This window comes from Dromaius novaehollandiae, chromosome 19, assembly GCF_036370855.1.
Source record: "Dromaius novaehollandiae isolate bDroNov1 chromosome 19, bDroNov1.hap1, whole genome shotgun sequence".
Classification (NCBI taxonomy): Eukaryota; Metazoa; Chordata; class Aves; order Casuariiformes; family Dromaiidae; genus Dromaius; species Dromaius novaehollandiae.
The window spans coordinates 2,242,268-2,264,681 of record NC_088116.1 but is presented as its reverse complement, the minus strand read 5'-3'; the positions used below and the strand labels follow the sequence as shown (position 1 = coordinate 2,264,681).

The 22,414-nt window shown below is 48.6% G+C and overlaps 1 protein-coding gene across 7 annotated transcripts in view; it reads left to right on the top strand.

The window, feature by feature from the left end:
• MRPS23 (mitochondrial ribosomal protein S23) overlaps positions 1-19,787 on the top strand; it is a 44,059-nt gene extending 24,272 nt beyond the window's left edge. For 2 of the 7 annotated variants that reach the window (XM_026107091.2, XM_064523082.1), the window contains 6 exons: positions 3,521-3,589; positions 9,419-9,661; positions 11,189-11,341; positions 14,120-14,246; positions 16,861-16,913; positions 17,684-19,787. Coding sequence is in view for 2 of the 7 variants with exons in the window: in XM_064523082.1 (XP_064379152.1) it covers positions 3,521-3,586 (66 nt within the window). In the remaining 5 variants the exon portion in view is untranslated. Of the gene's footprint in view, positions 1-3,520; positions 3,590-9,383; positions 9,662-11,188; positions 11,342-14,119; positions 14,247-16,860; positions 16,914-17,683 lie in introns of all 7 variants that reach the window. The other 5 variants (XM_064523078.1, XM_026107135.2, XM_064523080.1 and 2 more) reach the window with 4 other exon arrangements.
• The last annotated feature ends 2,627 nt before the right edge of the window (positions 19,788-22,414 follow it).

The following is a 22,414-nucleotide window of genomic DNA, read 5'->3' as shown; positions in this document are numbered from 1 at the left end:
TGATGGCCAAGAAAAGGCACTGGTCATAGAAGTAAAGATGGCAAAGCCTGATTTGGCTTTTGAAGGACTAAAATTGCACCCAGGTTTGATCCGGCTTACATCTACCAGATTTTTTCCAAAAATCTGGAGGACATCAGCAACCCTCCCTCCGACCGAGGCCCTGTTCTAGATCCAAAAGTGCCTAGGACCAGATTTATGAGAGCGTAAATGCATGCTGTTGATGTTCCCGGTGATTGCGTTGGCTGCCTGTCTGTGTGCAATAACCTCTTCTTTCTCTTTGTGATCCGCTGTGAGCTTATGTTTTTTTATTGAGTTTAAACTGTCAGAGGTTGTAGGTGAAGTTCAAGCTTAGCCCAGAAAGGTGCAGGTCAGATTCTTCGGTTGCTTAAACTGGGTGCAAATCACTCAGATGATCAATAAAGCAGTGTCACTTGGACAGGTATGGGACCGTGGGTGCGTGCAGAACAAGCGAAACTGAGCGCTGGCAGAGAGAACAGGGGAGGGATCGTACTGGAGGAGGCGTGAGGAAGCTTTTCACCTAATGGAGAAATGCTTTGGGGTCCTCAGTCCGCCAAGGGCAAAAGCTGGACATGGGGATGTTCCCCTCGCTCCCGTCCTCATCAGCAGCCTCAGCCGTCGGAGCACAGCCCTTCCTGCCCGTAGCACGTGCTCCGCGTTCAGCATCTGCACGGGCAGGGACCAGCCAGGCGCACGCGTGGACCAGGCGATCCAGAGCGCTCCGCTGCTGCTGCACCGCGTGCTCCTGAGCAGTGTTCAGGGGCAGGTGCAGAGCCCGGGCTCCCGGGAGCAGATGTTATTAGTGGTCTCTCAAACTGTCGTCCAAGGCAGAATGAGGAATGATCTTACATCAAGGTATTTTTTCACCTCGTGCTGGTGGAAATGCAGCCTGTGGGGAGGGCAGGAGGCCCCCTGCGTGGGTCGCAGGGCTCTGACCGAGGAAGGGTGCGGGGCAAAGCAAAAAGAGGGAGCAGGGCTCAGAAAGAGCAGCAGTATGAGGAGTCTGCTGGGACTGAGCCACGAGCCGCGGCCCCCGACGTGAGCCTGCTCTCTCGGGAACGGCCGCTCTCCTCTCCCCTCCTGGCCCCGGCTGTCTGCCCAAGCTCACCAGGTTACATCGCTCTGCAGAAAAGGGTGGCTTGAGAGTGATTTAATGTAGTGGATAAGTATAGAAAAAAGAAATGTAAATGAATTTGGGCTGGGGTTCAGGATTGTCAGCATGCTTAAGGTAAGACTTGTGTTCGGAGTGGGGGCGTTTTGGTGGGATACGCTGGTTTAATGAGAACTTTCTCTGTGGTGAGTCACACCCAGGGGAAACTCAATGCATAGAAAGCCTTTTCTGGTGTGGAACATAATGGTTATCAAGATTTGGCCTAAGGAGTCTGTCTAGTTCTGATATTATTGGTGGAATTAGTGGGAAGTCAACAGGAACCCACTGCAGAAATCCAGGGTATTGCGGGACTGCTGTTGATACTTTGAGCAGAGGGATATTTTCTGGTTCAAGCCCTGCTCTAGGATCAGACGGTGTGAGTTCAGTTTTTGGCTGCACCATAGGCTCCCTTTACAGCTTGGGCAGGTTGCTTAATCTCTTGGGTTTCAGTCAGCTTCCCCTCTTGGAGGGATGTTCAGAGGCTACATCACTAACACATTTTACACCCTTAGCTAAAATGCTAATATTAGACCTGGGGAGACAGAAGAGCTGAAAGAAATAAATAAACCCATCGTTACAGATTTTCTGTGGACCGTGGAAGGGCCACCTTAGGTCAGCAGGCATCCAAGAACATTTCTACATCACTAGAGTGTAAAATACACTTCACCTTGAAAGAAGTAGGTGCTGGGTTTAAACAACGAACTTTCCGCTGATGACAAGCGCAGTACTTCAAAGTTCTCCTTTTGACTTGGATGCCATCCTATCAAAATGATCTGTGGATTACCACCAGTTAGGTTTATCGGCAGCAAAGATAATGTAGGTGTTTTCGGTTGTACAGAGGAAGAAAAGATAAGGGGAAGGAAGAACTGGGAGAGAACTTGACTGAGTGACTAAGATAAATTTACTGTACTACAGGAAATCGAAATGTGAAATAAAGATCTCAAACAACTGAAATATTTAAAAAGATATAGAAGTTAGGTGCACGTGACAGCCATTCTGAGCAAGCCGGCTCCCGGCAGGATGGTCCTTTATCAATCCATCACCCAGCTGGACTGAATATTGTAAAAGATAATAGGGTGGAGGAAGAATTGAAATAGAAACTAACCATTAAAGGAAACTGAATGACAGGTTCTCTGTACAAAATAGGATTATAATTAGCAGGAAGAGACAGAAAGTTTTCCTCTTTCTGCTGCTGCTTGTTTTTCTTTCTATCTCAGCCAAGATTGTCTCAGGGTGGAGAAACAGTCACTGTTATTGAGGTGAGCTGTGTCTTTCCCAAGATTTGGGACTGCTCTCTCCAGGATGTCTTTTCACAGCACTGCAGACTGGGAGCAGGAGCAAGGGCCGTGCCTGCCCCTGTCCTCCTCCTAGTTTTTCCTCTCTTAACTGATCTCCTCCCACTACCCCAAGGTGTAGATGAGCAAACCCTCACTGCGACCACTGCGCTAGCACAGTGTCTGCAGACCGTCACCCTGTTCCCTCCAGCTGTGTGTTCATACCTTCTCCCCAGCCCTTTGAGTGCCTTGTCTAATGTGACCTCTTCACAGCAGAGACCGTTTATTTTTGCAGAACCGAGCTCCCTGGACATGGACGAATACATGTAATAAATAATAACCATCACACAATCTCACAAGGGTGGTCAAAGCATGGGGAGTGGGTCGGACTCTCAGTATGTATTGGTACCCACCAATTTTCAGATGTTAGCAAGCAGTGTTAAAAGGAAACCAAACCTACCCAACATCAATGCTTAGTTTTATCAAACAGCTGTAATATCTAAGAAATAGGTGCCTTTGTCACAGGTGACAAACTCCATCGACTGAGCACTAATCAAGTCGGACAAGGCTTGATATATTCCTATAGGCCATCTGCTGCCATCTAGTTCGGTTTTAATTTTATACTGTGCTGATTGTCAGATGTTTGCAAACTTTCGTATTCAGCTTCTCCTTTTTGTTGCTGCCTCACAATCCCACTCTCCATTCACATAGCTTTCACAGACTATAAAACCCGCTGGAAGGAGGAAATCCAGGCTCTCTCCTGTATCATCTCCTGGGGGGGGGAAGAAAAATTAGTCTGGGCTGAGATCCAGATTGCCTTTCCAAGGATATCTGTGGTATCCTCCCCGTGCAGTTTTCATGACCGTTGTGGTTGTAGTGGCATTTTTGCCTTGTCTTTGGGAATGTCTCCTTAGTGCTACAGCTGCTTCTCAATGTACTTCATGTGTGGCTTTACAGTAGGGCCCATCAATATGGCAGCTTTAAAAAGATATATATGCTTTTGCAATTTCTTGGTTTATGCAATGGTCTCTTGGTCTCCGTCTCTTGCTGCTAGCAATTTTTTATTTTCTCATCACAGGATCTCAAAAATTATGGCCAAGACGGGCAGCCCACCCTACTCCTTGGGACATCTGGGATGATTTGAAAAGTAAGTTACATGATCTTAATGTTGTATCAAACTCTACTTCCTTTCATTTCTGGAGGGAATTTCCATTCCAATACCCACTTGTTCTTTCTTATTCAAGTAAATTGTAAAATCCTCATGAACTTCAGCTGGAGCAAGGTTATGTTCTGTGGCTTTAAAATACCCTTCAAAATATAAACACCAAAGTGAAAACATTTTAGAAAGTTTTTTTTTCTTCTGGCCCTTTTAATTTTGAAGCAGAGATAGGAACACTGTTTGTACTATTAAACTCAGTATTTAGGATTTTGAAATTGTAGTGTAAATGAAAGAGTTCATGAAACATTTTAAGTTTCAATGAGAATAGATTTGGTGGATTTAAATGCTGGGAGCTGAAAAACTGTGCTCATACATGAGAAGCCTGAAGGTGAAATTGTCTAGAAAGAATAATGAAGCTCATGAGTGAAAGGGAATAGCAAACAATAGGCTTACAATGTTGGGAAAGAAATCATCATAATTTGATTGTGTTTAGTAATCTGAGACATAATTAATAACATGAGAAGGGACATTTGAAAAAATATATATTATGCCCATTTTGAAACTGGCTGTCTCTGCCTTTACTGGACATATTATTTACCCTAATTCCAGTAAGAGACTGAATTTAGGCTCCTGACTTTACTTCTACATCTGATTTGTTCAGTAACCCAGGGCAAACTCAATACTTCATCTTCCTGGAGCTCTACTTCTAGAGAGAGCGTTGAAACTAAAGAGTTTGGAGGATTTTAGACAGATTAGTTAGAGAAGGCTAGGTCAGTGCATGAATTTAAACTAAGCCAGTCATTGGGGTATCAGCCTATCTAACAATGTAAAAAGTATTGTATGAATACAAAAACGACCATCTGTCTGTCACTGCTACAGAGCCTAGCAGGTCATCATGCAAAATGCTTAAATTGGATAGTTTTGGAGATGAGACAACCTAAAAATGCCCAAGGTAGAAGAAATTGATACATCATTATTTCTTGTTATGTTCATTGCTAAAATTACCCTATGTGTTGAAATATGGCTGAAGAATGAAGTATCAGTATAAATGCACCGAGGGAACTGGAGCCTTTCAAGCCGTGCTGTTGAGCCGCCTGATAGCCTTTAGACTGCAGAAATTAGGCAAACAGAGCTGGCATGCTGATCCAACATATTAATTGTTTGTTAACCTTTGCATAACCTTTAGAAAATCTTTGGATGTGTGAATTCAAAGCCCCGAGTACACTTAGTGACTCCCAGGATACAAAGCAGCGTTTGCTTGGGGTTGAGATCCTCAGACCGGCGGAAGAGTGAGGGATGCATACCAAATGCAGCTTATATACACATCCTGGCAAAAATAGCCCTCCGTAAGTGACGGGTGCTGGAGAGTTTGGTCGGAGCAGGGAGCGGTAGTGTTCATGGCCCAGGCTGAAAGAGAGGTAATCTGCGTGGTGACAGGTTTCTGCAGTGAAGTCCTATAGGTGTTCTGTCTTTCCAGCGCTGCAGCCCTCCTTCCTTCCCCGCAGCGTATATATTCGTTCTGTTTTGCAGCTTCCATTCACCCAAGTTTGCTGTGTGCGTGGATAGACGTAGATGGCAGGACTGTGGTGGCACTGCACAGCCTTCTGCCAGCTAATTATGTGGCCCGTGCTGTGCAGGCTTCTCTGCCCTCTCATCTCTGCTAGGCAGACAGCAGTAACGACGGTCAGGTAACTATCTGGCCCCGCGCTGAACGAGCCCGTCGCCCCAAGAGATGTGCGCGTGCTGCACTGGAATGGTAAATAGCCACCAGTGTGTGGAGCAAGGGTCAGTCCCCAAATCCCAAGCTCTGATTTACACTCGGGCGGGTGTTTCCCCGTAATGATTTGTTCACTACTACTTCCCGAGCAGAGTCGGGAAGCTTTACGTGCAAGTGCATCGCCCTCCCGGCTAGTCTGGGTGGCCCTCGGCTGTCTCACAGGAGTGACTTTGTTCCGAGCTTCCTGGCACGTAGAGGGCTAGCAGGGGAGCTGGCAAAGCTACAGCGCGCTCCCATTGTCGGGGCTGTCACCGCTTGCACGCACCAGAAGTGACGTGGTAGGAGCCTGGTGTCTGTGTCTTCTCCCCTCTGGCTCGCGGTGCCCTGCGTTGGTGACTGGTCTGGCAGCAGAGAGGCTCTGTTACGCCTTTGCTGGCAGCGTTGACGGGGTTGTCTGGGAGGTCCCTGGCATGCTATCTGTAACTGGGGAGCTGGAGGACGTTCACTCTGTGAAATTATATCTTACCTTTATTTAATGCCTCCTGAAGTTCAGGAGTAACTGCATTTAAACAGCTGTTAAACAGCAGACAACTTCATTACTGGCAGAAAGGAAGAAAGGAGTGTATAAAAAACATCTGCTAAAGCAAACTCACTTTCAGCCCCTTAGTCCTCTTCCTATTGCATGACCTTTTTCCCTCCTATGCCTTGCCCGGGCTGTTCCAGGGGCACTAGCTTTCGAGAGACACAGCAAATGCTATATAGCGAACAGCAGACAAAGCCTCTGCCCCAGTGAGCTCACAGTTGAAGAAAGTCCTTAGAAAGTGGATGCAACTAACCAAACCCTTGTTTTTCTGCTCCCTTCCATCACGTTAGAAGCAATCAAAGCTCTGCGCTGCCACCAGATTGCCTTGTCCGTTCCAATGATCTTTAACTCCATTTTTTACGGAGCAATCAGAAGCACTTTCTCTTCGTCCAGGTGGTCTTTTTCTATTTTACTCTTTCCAGTCCCAGGACCCAGTGCAGTCACATCTCATCATGCCTTTTCTCAAGCCATTTGTACATCCTGCTTTTTCTGTTGCCATCAATTTAGTCACAGCCTCCCTTCCTTGTTCCGCTCTCTCCCATGCTAACCACAAGTTATTTGGGAATGAAACTGAGCCTTTAGAGCCCTGCTGAATGCAAATGCAAATCCCCTGCATCCTGCAGCGTGGCTTTCTAAACATGTGCCTGTCAGCCTTGTAGGGATCAGCAGTTGCCTGGTGAAAAAAGGGATGCAGTTTTACCCAGGTTTGTGCTCAGTGCCAGCCCTAGCTCAGCTTGCACGTAGATAGGAGGGTGGACAAGGAAGCCTGAGAGCTGCCAATTCACAAATGAACGATGCTGGCCTCTGCCCCTGGGAAGTCTGCCTCTGATGGGGCTAAATCAGCACTGCTGGCGTGGAAGGGAGGCAGGCAGGGAGACGCGAGAGGGGGTAGTTGACTGACTCCTAGGCCTTGAGTGCTAGGTTTTAGCTGGTTTAGGTTTTCTCTGCTCTGGAGAGTCTTTCCTGCTGGTCTCTGGCTGCAAGTCTGTCCCCCCTGATTAGGCAGTCCCAGGCTGCCACAGCTCTCCACGCTCTAGTCCCTTCCCACAGTCTATTCCTTGGCTTCAGCCTTTTCTGCCGCCCCCCAGACCACTCTCAGCTTCTGCTCAGCTCAGGCTCAGGTGCCAGTTTTGTTCACGCTGTAGCTGGTGCTGGGAGGAGGTGAGCTGATCCCTTGAGGACCGACAGCTCCCCAGTGCCGTTGCACAGTGCCCACCTGCGTGGAGGAGCGGCACGTCCGCAGCCACGCACCAGCATCGCGGGTCAATGCAGCGCAAGGAGCCCTGCCGCGAGCCCCGGCAGCAGCAGCAAGGTATCGCAGCGTGCATCAGGCTCTGCTGCGTCACCCGCACCCGGGCAAGCTCGCCGGCACCCTCACTTTCAATGTGAACCAGAAATCATGCAGCAGTAGATTTTAAAATACAGGATCATCTTTACTATGTAGCAATAAAAAAAATGGAAATACGAGGTTATTTAATATAAGTCCAGCTTTTTTCTGGTACACCAAGCACCAATTCAAAAAATACTTTAACTATGTGATTAAATATAAACTTGCTCTTAAGTTCATTGCTGTTCAGCAAAGCATTCTAGCATGCGTTGAAGTACTTTGCTGAACTGGGCTTTTGTTATGCTTCTGTTTTTCCCCGGGCAGAAGAATTAAACTCGAGTTGGTATCACCTATTAATAAGGCAGCAAGTATCCAAGGCAGTACTTGTGCAGTGCAACAGAGCTCATCATTTTTCTGTATATGAGCAATTAAGCTGCACCAGGAGGCCTATGTCTTTATATCATCACCTAATGACAGTGCAGAAGTATTCAGGGGAAGGAGAGGAAAAAAAAATCACATCCATATTTAATTGGCAAAGTTATCACCTTCACTTCAGAGGCTTAACTTACAGCATTTCTGGCCAATTTCCAAGCCAGATCTATTTCCCCAGACTGGAAAGCAAGTAAAGTGTCCTTATATTATACTTCTGCAACAAAATACCGTTTTAAAGCTTGTGAACATGCTCACAACTGCAGTAAGTAACAAATAGTCTCTTTTCTTTGCAGCAAACAAGAATACCTTTGAGCTGTTAGATTCCTTTTATTTTTTTAAGGAAATTGTTTGTGGTGTTATTATACAGCCCCACACTTGCCTGTCAGATTAAATTTTTTATTGCACTAAAACAAAAAGCCATCTGGAGCTCCCTGCATTCTGTTATCAGTATTGGAGAGGGGCAGCATGTCCCTTCTCTAAGCCTGGTGTTTTTATTGCTCCCAAGATCTTTTTTTTTCCCCTTATTCTCCAGTCCCTTGTTTTCATCTCTGTGTCCCCTAAGTCCCTGTAATTCTTGATTGTGTTTCTTGGGTCTCAGCGCCTTTACGCTAGGTTTCCAGTCCCTTGGCCATGCATTTCTTGGGGTGGCAGCATAACTGGAAAGTGAAGAACAATATGGGCTGTCAGCTTTCATTAAGCTTTTGGGGAAATCCATTGCTCTTCCAGGTGACTGTATATGTTCAGTCAAATACCTCATTTACCAAGTTCTTCATTTTGTTTTGTAAGCCCTGAGGTCCTTCTTTATGTTTTCAACACTTTGCTCAGGCCCCAGGTTTTAACTGAAGCTATTTATCTTTTTCTCCCTTTCTCTCCTCCCTCTTCAAATAGGAGCTAAACAAAAGGCATGTAATGGAGAATGGCTGTATTGTCAGGTTTCATAAAGTACCTTAGGAATCCGTAGCTGCTTTAAAGTGTCTGTGTCAGCTCTGCTCTGCCTTCCATAACTGAACTAACAAGGTATCTCAAGGATAAACTGGTGGAGTGCTTGCAGCATAAACAGGCAGCTAAGAGAAATGGTGTTGAGTAGGTAGCGCCAGCCCCTTTGCTTTAAGGACTGAGTCTGAAAGCACAGGAGCAGGAGATGGGTTTGGGCAGCCTTGGTGTGGGTGAGTGGCTAAGGCACAAAAGCATGTGCAAGACTGAGCCCTGTAACTTTCTTGGACAAATCCGCAGCTTTTCTGGGCTTCAGCTTCCTGGTATGTGACAAGAAGGGAGTGTTTTCCAAAAGCTTCTGTTAATCCAAAGAGGATCAGCCATTCAGTTACATTTTGATGGTGCCAAACTTGTCTTCAGAAAGCAGAGGCTGCGCTCTGAGAACGCTTGTTTACTTCCTCACAGTGGGAGAAGGGTTTGGGGACGGTCCAGAGACACAGCAGTATTAGTGCACGGCATGCCTGCTATTCCTTCCAACATCTCCCCCACAGAAATCTGAAGGTTGGGCAGTTTCATCCCACAGGTGCCTGGGATAAGGGTTAGTGCTGAAGGATGGCAGCTATTTTTATACTTGAAGGACCATCCAAAGATCCAGTGAAAGAACCAGTGCAGCTGAGCACGCTTTCGTTTCTGTCCCTTTCCCTTCTGCTTCGACACACAGGGCTGCCAGCACTTGGACACAGCAGTGACTGGTGCTGTCAAAGTAACCAAGAGAAATGTGCTTTTGCAGGAGTGTCCTTAACTCTGTCCCTGAATATCCTTCAGAGTCACGAGTAGCCGTCGTTCCCCTGCTACTCCCAGCTTGGCTACAACAACTGCTGCTCGCCCCCACGGCCAGGTTCGGAGCATGGGAAGGGCAGGAGCCCTCCTTGGGAGAGGACAGACCTCCTGCTTTGCCAGCCGACACTGCTGGAGAGACAGCACAGAGAAAAGCGAGCAGCACCTCGCAGTTTGTCCTAGGCTGATGGGATGCACAGGGTCACATTCCAGCCATTCTGCTGTCCAAAGGTAAGCACAAATATTTTTTGCATGCTCTCCCACCAAGTTCCTCCCCCTTCTTCCACTGCCAGTGTCTCCTCCCCAGATTTGGAGAATTTGAAGTCTCCTCCTGACTGCTGTCCTTGAGTCTGTATCAAACGTGAGCTCTGATACCCTGAGTTAAGTGCTGTTACTTTTATGGTGAGGAAACAGAAACCAAGGTGGGGAGAAGAGGTTTGACCACCCCGGATAGATGACACTGTGAATGACCACAAAAAAACCTACCAGAAAAAAGGTGCCCTTCACGTTTACCCCATTTTAAATTTGCACCACTCCATAGCAGAGGATATTACTTTACCACCTGTGTTCTGGTGAGACAGAGAGAGAAGAAAAGACAGAAAAAGGAAAAGAAAAATATCAATAACTTCTATCTCCTAAAACCCAGTAACTAGCCTTTGACACTTCTCTGCCACTTCATCTTCACAAAGCCCTGGCTCTCTGAAGATTAATTGATGTAGGCCACTCAACCTATTTTCAAATCCCTTTCAGTTACCATTTAAAACCTTCTGATTTATTTTTTTGATAAAGTCACCAAGGCTTTTTATGGATTCTCAAATGATTGTCCAGCTTGACAAATTGGATTCTTAAAGCTGATTCTTTAAAGAAAAGGATGTGGTTTGACAAGACAAGAAACAGCTCATCTTTGAGACAGGAGGATAAATAAAAAGAGAAAAAATCCCCATTCTTCGATTTTGGTGTTACTCAATGGGTGTCTCGCTCGTCACTGATAATCTTATCTGTCTATGATAGGTAGGGCCCGGGACAAAGGGGCCCTGACCAGGCTAGAGGGCTGATACGCCGCTGATTAATAGAAGTGTCCAGTGTGTGTGGAGCCTTTGGGAAGGTGATTAATGCCATTTGATACGAACTCTGACCCCCTCCGCCTTGCGAACGACACGCTGGGAAGCAAAAGGGGCACCTTCTGCCTTCTGTGACAGATTGATTCCTGCCTCCCTTTTTGTGTGCGCATTGGAGCTGGCAGGGTTGTGGCAATGCTGTGGTCACCTCTGACTTGCACTGCGGTTTTTAAGGTCGTATTGCTCCTGAGCGTTTCGGTTGATGTTTCTGATGTCATTTTTATCGTCAACGCTCAAACCTTGCTTTCTGCTATCGTCCAGATACCCAGCATGTTGCCTTAAGCTTTGCAAATGTCTAAACCACGTTCACCTCTAGCTTAGGGGTAGGGCAGAGTAGCTTGCACGTTGCCATGGAGCCTAAGTAATGCATTTCTGAACTTTAGGAACCCAAACAAGGATGTTCCTACAAGATTTATTTGCATACCTGGTTGGAAATTAGTCTCCTACACCCCTATGAATGCAAATAGTCCTTTTGGATGTGCCAGAATAACACTTGCATGTGGAAATTTTGTCAAGGTTGTTGCATCTCCAAGAGCAGTTGTATTAAAGCAAGGACCACTGGGAAAGCAGCAAGGGAAACATCATTCATAACATGACTGCTTAATTAACGCTGCCTGTTCTGACCACTGGCACTCCACAGGTCTTGCTGGAGAGAGCTTGCACTGGAAGAACCTCATCTTGTGACGTGAATTGAGGCTGCTCTGTTCTTCACAGAACTGCTCAGTGCCTGGCAGACAAGGAGATTAAGAACCACCTAGCAGAGACCCAAGTTACGTCTGCACTGCTGTTAGAGGTATGGCCGCGGCAGTGTTAATTAAAGCAGAGCTGAGCTGATAATAATGAAACCCCAGCAACGCATCCCTCAGCAAGTCATGCTTACGTTGCTGTTTGTACCTGCACTAACCAAAATAATCCACTTCAGGGATGTCAGGGACAGCGGTCCTATCTCTGATTGTACTGTCCACTCGCAATAGCCAGGAGGAAGGGGAAAGACGTCTCATGAAAATCCCATGAACTGTTTTGTTTGGCCGGCAGTTTTTCAAATTCTGGTTTTTGATGCTGTATGGTAGGAGTCCAAGGTCAGGAATGGGAGCTCTTGTGGGGGAAGAAGTAGTAGTAGGTGTTATACAGCAAGAAGTGAGCTCTTAAGAGTCCCCTGAAAGAAGAAGACGCAGTGTGCAGGGAGAGACAGAACTATGAGGCTGGTCGAGGCAAAAATAAAAAGAGCAGAAAGACAAAGAAAATGGGCTACCCTTGCTAAAATGAGTCATAATTGTTGGTGCCTAACTAGAGACCTGTCTGAGAGGGCCTGGCTGCCCTTTGAAAATCAGGCCCTCTAAAACGTGTGCAGTTGGATCGCGGACACAGAGGCGTTTCACTTCATGAGTCACTTCAGAAAATCAGTATTGTTACTAGCTCCATAATGATCTGGGAGCAATATTAGATCCTGGTGCCGTTTTGACATGAAGATACTGGCCGCTGCCAGTAGGTAGCTCAGAAATAAGCGGCAAGAGTTTCCTTTCTTTTGTCTTCAAAGTGTATGCAAGACACATGGGGTGCATGGGGTTGCACTTCGGATGTCTTAGCTTAGGCTGCAGGGAGAAAAACAGAGATGAGGAATGAGAACTGGCGAGCTTCTGTTGCATTCCAGTCAGGAATCAGTATTTGGTCCTTCTAGGCAGGACAAGATATAATCTCTTTCTATTTAAATAATATTTCAATAGTAAATTCTTGCTTTTCTTTTTTTATTGCCTACCTTTACTTTCAAAATCTCAAACCTAGCAGTTGTTCTCAGTAATGGAAATACATCATAACTCCTACCTGTTCTTTATATTACATGACTCCAGATGATACTTTATATCTTATTATGATTATTTATTATGTCCAGTTTAGTTCTGTAGCAGAGGGAGATCATTAACCTCTTCTGCAGTAAAGAGAACTCTCCATGTTGTTTTCAAAGCTATTAAGGCTTTGGAAACTCCTCTGTTTTTTCTTTCTTTCTTTCTTTTTTTTTTTTTTTTTAAACTAAAAACCCTACAGGGCTGCAGAATAAAATGCTGACACAGGTCGGCTAATGCAGAAGGAGCACAAACCCTCCTGCTGTGTCTTCCTGAATTGCAAACGGAGCTTCAGGATAAGGAACAAGTCATTTGCTTGCTAGAAAACACACTCATGTGCTGGGGGTCTGGAAGCAGACTTCAGGGATGCTGATGCCTATGGCCTGATTTTTTTGTTGTTGTCCACTTGTCAACCAGGCGTTGTTTCATGACTTCTTGGAGAAAGGAGTTAAACAGGCAGTGCGTTGGCTAAGTTCAGTGGGAAACCTTATTTGCTGGTGGCCCCAGTGCTTCCTTAGCATCATGAGTCAATTCAGAGGCAGGGACGGAGGTTTCAGGGACACTGAGGCAACTGACAAAGGAACTAGCGTCTATTTTTGTGGTAACTCTGATACTGAAAGGTCCCCAGTACTAAAAAAGGAGGATTCATACCATACGTTACTGAAAGACAGCCATGCCACAGTGGAAAAGAGGTGTCTTGATCTCAGCAGTGCAGAGGAATGAGAAATCCCACCTGGTGTGTCTTAAGAAAAGCAGCGTCCTGGAGCGTTGAATGCTCAGGCTGAGCAGAGGTAACAAGTGGTGGAGGCCCCTCCGTGTGCTGCTCTGCAGAGGTTAACAGTTGCTTTGGCACAGTCAATATACTTCAAAGTAAATTCTCTCACTCCTCAAATAAAGCCTGTAAAAGGCCTTACAGGCTATTGTCCTTTTTTTCTGCTGGCTTTACATGGCATTGTGCCTGCCTTGGTGAGAGTGAGGAATGTCTTTTACAGATTACTGCTTTCAGCAGCTGCATATGGTCACTTAACATCTATTTATGGCCCTCTAATACCATCCACAGATGCTGTTTGTGGTTGCTGGGTCTGCACGTAGTAGAAATGGGGAGAACCTCTTGATTTTCCATGGCTGGCTGAGGTTCCAGTTCAGATATGTTTAATTACTGGACATGCAGTTCAGCCCGCTGGGAGATCTAATTGGTTGCATGGGGAATTTATCTGTAGAATGATGGAAACAGATGCGCTGTCTCCCACCCAGCCAGGTAGCTAGCTCCAAGAGATATGTGTTCACTCTGGAGACTGTGTTTTGCTCAGGATTGAGAGGTGATCCTGATTAAAAACCTGTCTGTGCTAGTGCTGGTAGAAGAGATACTCACTTCTTACAAAGTCACCTTGCTTCCAAAGTCCGTGTTGTGCTCCTTTACACCCAAAAGATTCAGAAATAAAGTAGCCTGTGGTTACATGGAGATTGGGAACATCTTAATGTGATGGCCGATGGTAATAAAGCCTTTGTAGATGTCCCTGTTTTTTGGAAGCATATCGTGCTGACCATATGGCTGGGGAATAAGGAGGCTACATTCATGATGGGATGCTAATGAATTGGTAACTTTATCTGGTCTGTCTGTACTTCTCAAAAACAAGAAAATGCTGTTCATTAAGCTCTTGTTAAAGTGCCATCACAAAGCAAAAAGCATCTCTATAAAATAAAGGTTGCTGCAATTTCTTATTCTTTTTCAGGGTCTTCCAGTTCAAATTTGCTCCGTTTGCAAACCAGGAGATGATTTTCCTAATGGCTGTAAATACATTGCTCATATTCTGGCTGCACAGACTTGCTCCTATATAGCTGCAGTGCATCTGGGAGGAGGTAAGTGCTTTTGTGCTAAGTGAACATTGTGACTTGAGGGAATAGTGAGAAGAATTAGGTGCTGTTTTCACACGGCCCCTTTCCCCAAAGTAGCTGCAGCTCCATGTACCTGCTTGCTGCAGTGTCCCAAAGAGCTTTGTTTGAGAATGAACCTTCGTAGCCCACAGAAACATTATTGGTTCTGTTTAACAGATTAAGGTGTTGAGGTCCAAAAGAAGTTAAAGGATTAGTCTATGTGGGAACAGAACCCCAATCTCCTGACACCCACCTGGAGCCTTAGTCACAAGAGCAGAATATCGGTCATCTCAAAGTTAAGCAGGCAGACCCTTTTAGAGTTTGATACCATGATAAGCAGATGAATAATAATTATGGAATATTAACTTTATCCAGAGAGCATCCGTAACTCTTCCAGTGGATCATATGGTGCAATGTTTCTGCCTGACCAAAAATCCTCATTGACTCCTTACTCTTCACATGAGCTTTTAGCATCTTATGTTGTCTGGATGAGCTGGATAGAAATATCTGGAACTGTGAAATTCAGATTGCTGTAAGCAGCAATCCACTGACCTGCCAGCTGAGTAACTCATGAAGGATGCAGTGCTTTGTCGTGGTGTTGATACGCAGACATTGCCTTCCATTGGGCTACAAGGAAGTTTAGCTTTAGGTTACTCGCCATGATATTAAGAGAGCTCCAGGCTGGTGAGGGCCACAGAACTGTTCTGCTCAGGCCTTCAGCCCCAGCTGTTTTACCCACTGTGTCAAACTGCTGTTTTCTGCACTCCCCTACAGAGAGCAGGGCTCCCGGGAGACAGTGCTCGCACTATTCTCTAACATCGGTGGATTTTTACTAGTAAAAGCTATGCTGGATTTACGGAGAGCAGAGTGCATCCCACCTTTTGGCAAATATTACTCTGGTGCCACAAAGACATCCTGCATACTTTAATTAAAATGCTGGCAGGGGTGTATTTGTGGTTGATGGATTTCATTAATCTGAGTTTTAAAAGAAGCAATGCTGAGAAATGTGGAACCTGAATGCCCCCTGACCATTTTCCCAGAGAATCCTTAAGCACAGGCTCCTGGAGGAGCATCAGAGCTACAGGCCAGGGGAGAGGCTGGGAGGGGGACAGACGAGGGAGGGGGTACGTACGCATGTGTGTGGTGGGGCTTTTTAGAGGGAAAGAACATGAGTTTGAGTTCTGAAAGAAAACTAGGCCAAAAAATGCAGTAGATAGTTTCTAAAAGGATGATTCAAGCAGCTTTGATATGGATATGTTCCCTTGCAAAGACACAGCACTGGAGAAGCTCTTTATCAGTGTCAAATTATGACAAATGACATTGGGGGAAAGTCACAGGGCTGCAGAACATTGTCGCAGCTGCAACACCTTGGAAATTATACAGGTATCTTTACTGTTCCATGCCTTGGGGTTCCATTCTGGCCTTAATTAATCACAGAGAAAAAGGATTGTCTTTTCTCCTGTTCTTTTAAAGTTCTTTTTATAGCACGATGAATGAGGGAGGGAAGACGAGGAAGAGGAAAATTGCATGTGGACACATTTGAGGAAGATAATACCCCATCCTTGGCTCGTACACAAAGACATTATTGCCTTGCTGACAAAAGTCATTAGAAAATGTAGGGCCTGCCCTCGTGTCAAGTAGGATGCCGTGTAAAAGGAAAATTGAGGGGAATGCTTGAGCGTGGGGGGAGAGAAAGAGGACGGGGGAAGCAGCAGCAATCAAACAAGGGCAATAAAAGCTGGGGACATTTCCTGCAGTGTGTTGCTGGAGGCCATATATGGTACAAACCAGCATGACTGATTTAAAAAAAAAAAAAAAAAAAAAAAAAAAAAAAAAAAAGGTGAGGGGGGGAAATCAAGCCAGAGTTTCTTAACATTACCTCCAGTCTCTTTTTTAAGAGTTCCCTTGAAGACTTGTCTATATAAATGTTGAATTATATGGTTCTTTGACTCTTTACTAGAAATTGCTCTGAATTACTTTTTTTATATAATCTGTTTCATTTCCAGCATTCTGCCGTATCTCACAGAGGAATATCTGTAGCTGTCAACTGGCACATTCTTCTGTTGCTAGACTGCTGTGCTGTGTCTTCTAATAAAGTTGCCCTCTGTTCCACTACAGGGCAGTAATCTGTAATGAAAATTTTATATGAGTGGTTAGGAAATGGAGTTTGAATCCGGGTTTCAAGTATGATTTTCATAATACTCTAGGCATATATACACACAATGTTTGGGGATTTAGAAATAAAAGGGAACGTTTCACAACAACTGTGTTTTCTTTAGACCTCTTCTTGATAGGATCATTGGAAATATTTGCAGCTCAGACCTCACCCCTTGTAAGCCTCCCCTGGTTATATTATAAATTTGGGACTCGGAACAAATGTCAGAAAGACCACTGGGCCTTTTCAGAGGCCGTTGGTCAAAGAGGAGCATGTTTAAATTTTCTTCTGTGGTATTTCTTGCTTCCCCTAGATGCTAAATCCATGATTGCCTACATGACATGTCATTTATCGTATTATCTAGTATAAGCCTTTTCATATACATTCAGTCCTTTAATGTGACACTATCGCTGTGTAAAGAACGCATCCTTATAATGTTTGCAGAGCTGGTAGCGGCGTAGACACTCGGGAAGCTGAAGCTGTTGGCAGAGCGGGGGGTGAGTCCAACTCTCCTTGCCGTGCACGGGGAAGGTCGGGGGGACTTGGGGGCCTCTCTCAACTCAGCCCCTCACGGGAATCGCCAGAATCTAGTCTCACCTCTTGGAGGGAGGAATCTTCCTCATCTGATCGTGCCCAGTGATAAAGTGACCTTGCTGAGCTTGGGTAGGACGTGGCTGTTGAATTCAGACATCCTATTGTCACAGTAGTAACTGAGCCCCTTTGGATATCCTGCCGAAATTGCGCAGGTGGGGACTGGTAGCCCTATTTCACAGAAGGGAAAACTGAGGCACAGAGGAATTAAATTCCTTGCCTGTGACCACACCAGATGATGGAGGTGCGACCACCCCCCATCTCCATGCTTAGACACAGAGCCGTCCTTCAGCCGTCCTCTGCAGCCCTCCTACCGAGGGGCCGCCGGGTTTCCTGCACCCCTGAATCCCTCAAAGCTCGGGTCCTCGCATGTTGCCCTCATCCCGAAGTGTACTCTCTCTGCATGCCAGTAGGTGCCTCTGCAGTCGGTGGGAATTAAGCAGCGCGCAGAGGGAATGACGCCGTCCTGCGTCTCATGTTTGCAAGGGTGCTGTGGGGCAGGCAGGGACGGGCTTAGCCCGGACACCGGAGACAGAGGCACCGTCTGTCCCAAGTGATATTGCCTCTCTTTGCCGGGAACACACAATATACGCAGCACGATTCATAGGCCGCTTACAGTGTTTCACTGAGCGCTAAAGGACTAAACTTACTTCATTTTCTCGGCCTTGTTTTTCAGGTATGAAACCTACCCAGCGTTTGTCAGATGATGGCGACCCAGCTGAATCCCATAGCTCGAGCCTGATGGTGTAACTTTAATTACTTAGCCGTGCAGTTGTCACTCTCCTGGAGACTGATGGTGTAAGGTTGCAGCCGATCAAAGCGCTCTGGCAAAGGCGTCTGGAAGCAAAGCACCAGAGCCTTCGGCCGCCTCCTCCCATGTCCGTATTTAACTGCTCCGTAAGTTCCTTTAAATATCGTCCACTGGCACTAGGGCCTTGTTTGGGATGTTTCCTAGGATGTTCCTGCGAGATTTCTGTTTTCCTGAGTGTGTGTTTTTATAGATCAGTGTGTTCCCTAGGCCGGCGTTTCCCGGTGCAAGGAAGGTTCGCCCGAGACGTGACACGGCAGGCATCCTTCCCGCGGAGGCAGCGACGTCCCAGGACGATCCGCAGCAAAGCGGAGCTGTTTCCTGGCGCTGGTGTCACTTGGATACTGTGTTCAGCATGGTGATAAACCAGCCAAACCAGACAGACAAATGCGAGTCAGAAATATTTATGGTGGGCTTGATGCCAAGTGCTTGCTGGAGAAGTGAATGGAAAAATAAAACTTTCTCTTTGTAGAGGCTTTAAACAGGTTGAAGTTTCTGAGGATTGCTGAAATCAGTGAAGGACTCTTCATTGTCCTGGCTGAATCTGGCTGGTCCTCAGTAGGTCCCAGCTCTGGTTTGACCTAGTGCAGCACTTCCAATGTTCTCGTGGCTCATGAAGGTAGCTTCTGCCATTTGCTTCACTGAGTTATTAATGTTTGCACTAAGTGTGTGTGTGTGTGTGTGTGTGTGTGTGTGTGTGTGTGTACACTGATATATGCATTCCCCCTGTGCTGATATCTTTGGTGGGCCGTACAAAGCAGAAATGCTCAGGAACACCAAGGGCGAAGTGGCCCCGTGCCTTGCGCCAGGGCGCTTTGGGGCATCTACAGCAAGCAACTTTCCTTCTCCATTGCAGGTTCCCTCCTGCCCTCTTCTGCACTTGATCTTTGTTGTTGCATCCATTACTGGACGGCAGCCTCTCGTGAGGCTCCCGCAGACAGAGCAAGCCAAAAACATAATAACCCCCAGAATTGCTCATTTTCTTTGTCGATCCCAGAACAAACAGAAGAAATTTTTGAAAAGCGGCTGCGGCGGCAGCAGCAGCAGTGGAACAGATGGTGCTTTTTTTTGGTAGCGCTATTTCTCTCGGAGGTTTTTCGCCGCCGCCTCTGCGCAGGCTCTGTGCCTTTCCAAGCTCTCCCCGCGGTAAGTGCGAACGGTGCTGCTGCTGATCTTATGGATATTGATTCCATCTCGCAAAAACGTGTCGCAGCCGAGGGAGTTCGCCCCGCTGACCTTCAGCCTGCTGCTGCCGGGAGCTGGTGACGTCCGAGCCGGCGGGAGCAGGGGGGCAGCGGGGCGGGAGGGAACGGCTTTGCTGCTCTTGTTTTGCAGAGAAAACTTTGGATGAGTGTGGTTACAGGCAGCATCGCATGCAGCAGCTCGCTGCAGCCTTTGGGCCAGGAGACCCTCCGCGGCGGCCCGGGGCTCGGCTGCGGGCTCCGGCAGCGTGGGAAAACCCACGTCTCCACCTGCGAGCGTCTCCACTGACCCCGCAGCACTCCTGTGCACATCCCCGAGCAGCGCAGGGCACGGTTTCATGCCATAAGAATAAAACTGAGCCCTGGGGTGGGAGCAGAGAGGGAAGTTAGCCAGAGCTGCTTGGTCACGTCCTCTGGTTACGGCACCTTGCTGCAAGGTCACCGCTCTGCCGGCAGAGCCGGGGTGCAGCGGGCGAAGGCCGCGGGAAGCAGCCTCGGCTGCCTTGGCATTGGCCCCGCGAGGCCCTGGCCGTAAAATACCGCCCTGCGCTGGGAGGAGAAAAGCCTCCCGGGCTCGGAGGTCTCTGCTCTGGTCCCCGGACGCTGGTGGGGAGAAACGTGTAATGAGGCAGCAAAATAAACACGGTGGTAATTTCCTCGCTGCATGTCTGTGATGATCCCTGCCTTTTCCCTCTCCCATACGGAATTTTTGTTGTTGTTGTTGTAATTATTCTACGAAAACCAATTAAATCCCACAAGATGGAAACGCAGATGGTATTTTTCTCGTTTGACTCCCACTTCTCGCAGCAGCTCTGGGTCAGCGCGGAGCCGGGAGGCTGCTGGGACCCCAAAGGCGCTGCCCCCCGAGCCCCCGACCCTCCGTGGGGTTTGGGGGCTGCCATGGGGCGGGGACCTCCCCCCACCTCCTGCTTGGTGACCCGGGGGCACGCTGCCGCCGGCACGGCTCCCGCGGCGCGGGCATTTCGGGAAGGTGATGCTTCGGTCCCGGTGAGGCCCGCGGCTGGTGCGTGTGCGGGGGCGGCTCATCGCGCCCTTGCTGCAGCCCCGAGACCCCGGCTGCCCCCTCTCCTCCCCTGTCCCCCCCCGAAATTCTCGCTGTCACCTATTAATCCTCGCTCACGCGCCGGGGCCGGGGGAGGGTGTTATGCAAGCACACCGTGCGCACGCACATCGCCACTAATGCAATTGCTGCTCTATCTCGGTTCGCCCGTGCTGCGAGCTACATTAATAAGAGCTGGCAGCCTTGGAATAGCTGATCCGCGCGGATTTGGGCGGTGAACGCCGCAATCGCGGGGCCGCGGGAGCCGCTGCGGAGGTGCGAGGACGGCTCAGCCAAACCTGGAGCGCGGCTCTGCTGCGGTCGCCCCGTCCGCCCAGGAAAACGCCCGGCTGGCCCCAAATTCAGCCCCTCGGCACAGCCCTTCGGAGGGGAAGGACCTCCTCTGCCCGCCTGCATCACGGGGAGGGATCGTTTCCCTTCCTCCCCTTTCCCTAATTGTTCAGCTAAGACTTTGCTCAATTCTGTGTAATTAAAAAGCTTGAAAACAGCTTGTTTCATGTATGGAAAAGGAGCGCAGCATATGGTAGGGACAGAGTTGTTCATAAATACGAATGTTTTTATATTTACCCCCCAAAAAAGCGGGAGCACGTTGCTGCGACACGCGTGCTGTGCTGCGGGTGCCGGCGGGGCGGCCGCGCGGAGGGTCCCCGCAGGTGTGGTCGCACCAGGCCCGCTCCGCGCGTGTGCAATGGCAATTAGCTGCTTTATTTAAAACTTCAGTGCCCTCGGGGAAAAATAAAAAGTCAATTTATTCCCCTAACTGCTGTGATCTGCGCCCGGCGATCTCGGGGCCGCGGCAACGGGGAAATGGAGGCAGGACGAGCCGGGCGGCCGCGGGCCAGCTGGGCCCGGGAGGGGTTTTAACCTCGCTTATTTTACTGCTTGCTCTCGCAGACGGCAGCAGCAGCAGGATGCCGCGTGCTACGTTATGGCAACGAGTGCAAAGCTGCAACGATGGAAATAGTTTTACAGACGCTGTTAATGAGGAGCGTAACCAGGGAAAGGGCCCAGCTCGGGTGCCTGGTGCCTGCCCGGGCTTTGCTTGATGGCACGTTAAGCTATTGATTGTAGTCGCTCATTTTCTAAAATGCCTTCGCTGTCGTCAGACTGCCCGGGAGTTTTGTGCCACCTGAAAGAATCAAAGCGAATTCCTGCCTAAAAGTTTCTGTCCAAAGAGGGAAAACCCGCTGGCAGCGGCCGGCCCCGGCCTTGCCGGAGAGCTGCAGGCGCGAGAAACACGAACGCGGAGCAGCCCACGGGGCCGGGACACGGTGAAACACAGTAGTGCTTCTGTGCGAGGAAGGCGATTTTGGCCCTAAAACGTCGTTTTCCTCCCCAGAACGGTTCTGGAGCTCTGCGGAAACATCTCACCTGGGTTGACGCCTCGCACAGGGCGCTGCTGCCTTCCCGCGCTGTCGCGGGGGGCAAATCCCCGAAACAGGGAATTTCGGCAAAGCTCTGCTGTTACCTCCCAGCTTTGGCTCCCGAAAACCCCTTTGGAAACGGTCGGTCCTGCCTCGCCTGGTCCCTGCTGCCAGGGCGGCCGGCGATTCGGGTGAGGAGAGAAAACGCAGGGAAAAGACAGGGCTGAGCCTCGGATCGTAGCCGAGACTCGTGCATTGGCTTCCCTCGCTCATTTACTGGTTGCATTTGTTCAGAATTCACTTGCTTTCGGGGGAGCGACGGGAGGAAGCAGCCGCGCTCCATCCTCCGCCGTTACAGCGGCCGCGGAGCCTCGGGGGACCCGGCCGTGCCGGTGCTGCGGGGACAGAGCCCGCCGGTGCCTCGCACGGGCGCACGGCCAGGCTGGGTGGCCCCGCGGCAGGGCTGCGCTTCTCCCCGCAGCGTTTGCGGCGGAGGGTTTCCCTCGCCTCCCCAGCTCGCAGCATCCCCCGAGGGAGCTGGGGCGAGGCTGCCGCTCCCGACGCCGCGCTTGGCTCTCTCCTGCTTGAAGGATGTAAAACTTTGGGGCAGCGAAGGAGCCGGGCTCGAACGCCACCGCGGTAGACGCACGTCCTGGCAGAGAAGGCGTCGGCTGAGCCGTGAAAACACGCGTCGGGGGGGGAAATCAAAATACCACCAGAGGCAGCTTTTAATGATCGATGTACACTTTTTCCGACTGTTGCATGCGCAGACCGCCTTCCTTTGGTGCTGCCTAGGTGTTGCGTGAGCACGGTGATGAGGCGCTGCAGCCCGTGCAAAAGCGCTGATTATTTGACCCATTTTGCATGCAAAGGCACAGAGGTGCCGGGGGAGCCGCTGGCGGCAGGACCGGGGCGGCGATGGCTCTGCCTCCCTGCAAAACCAGCCCTGCCG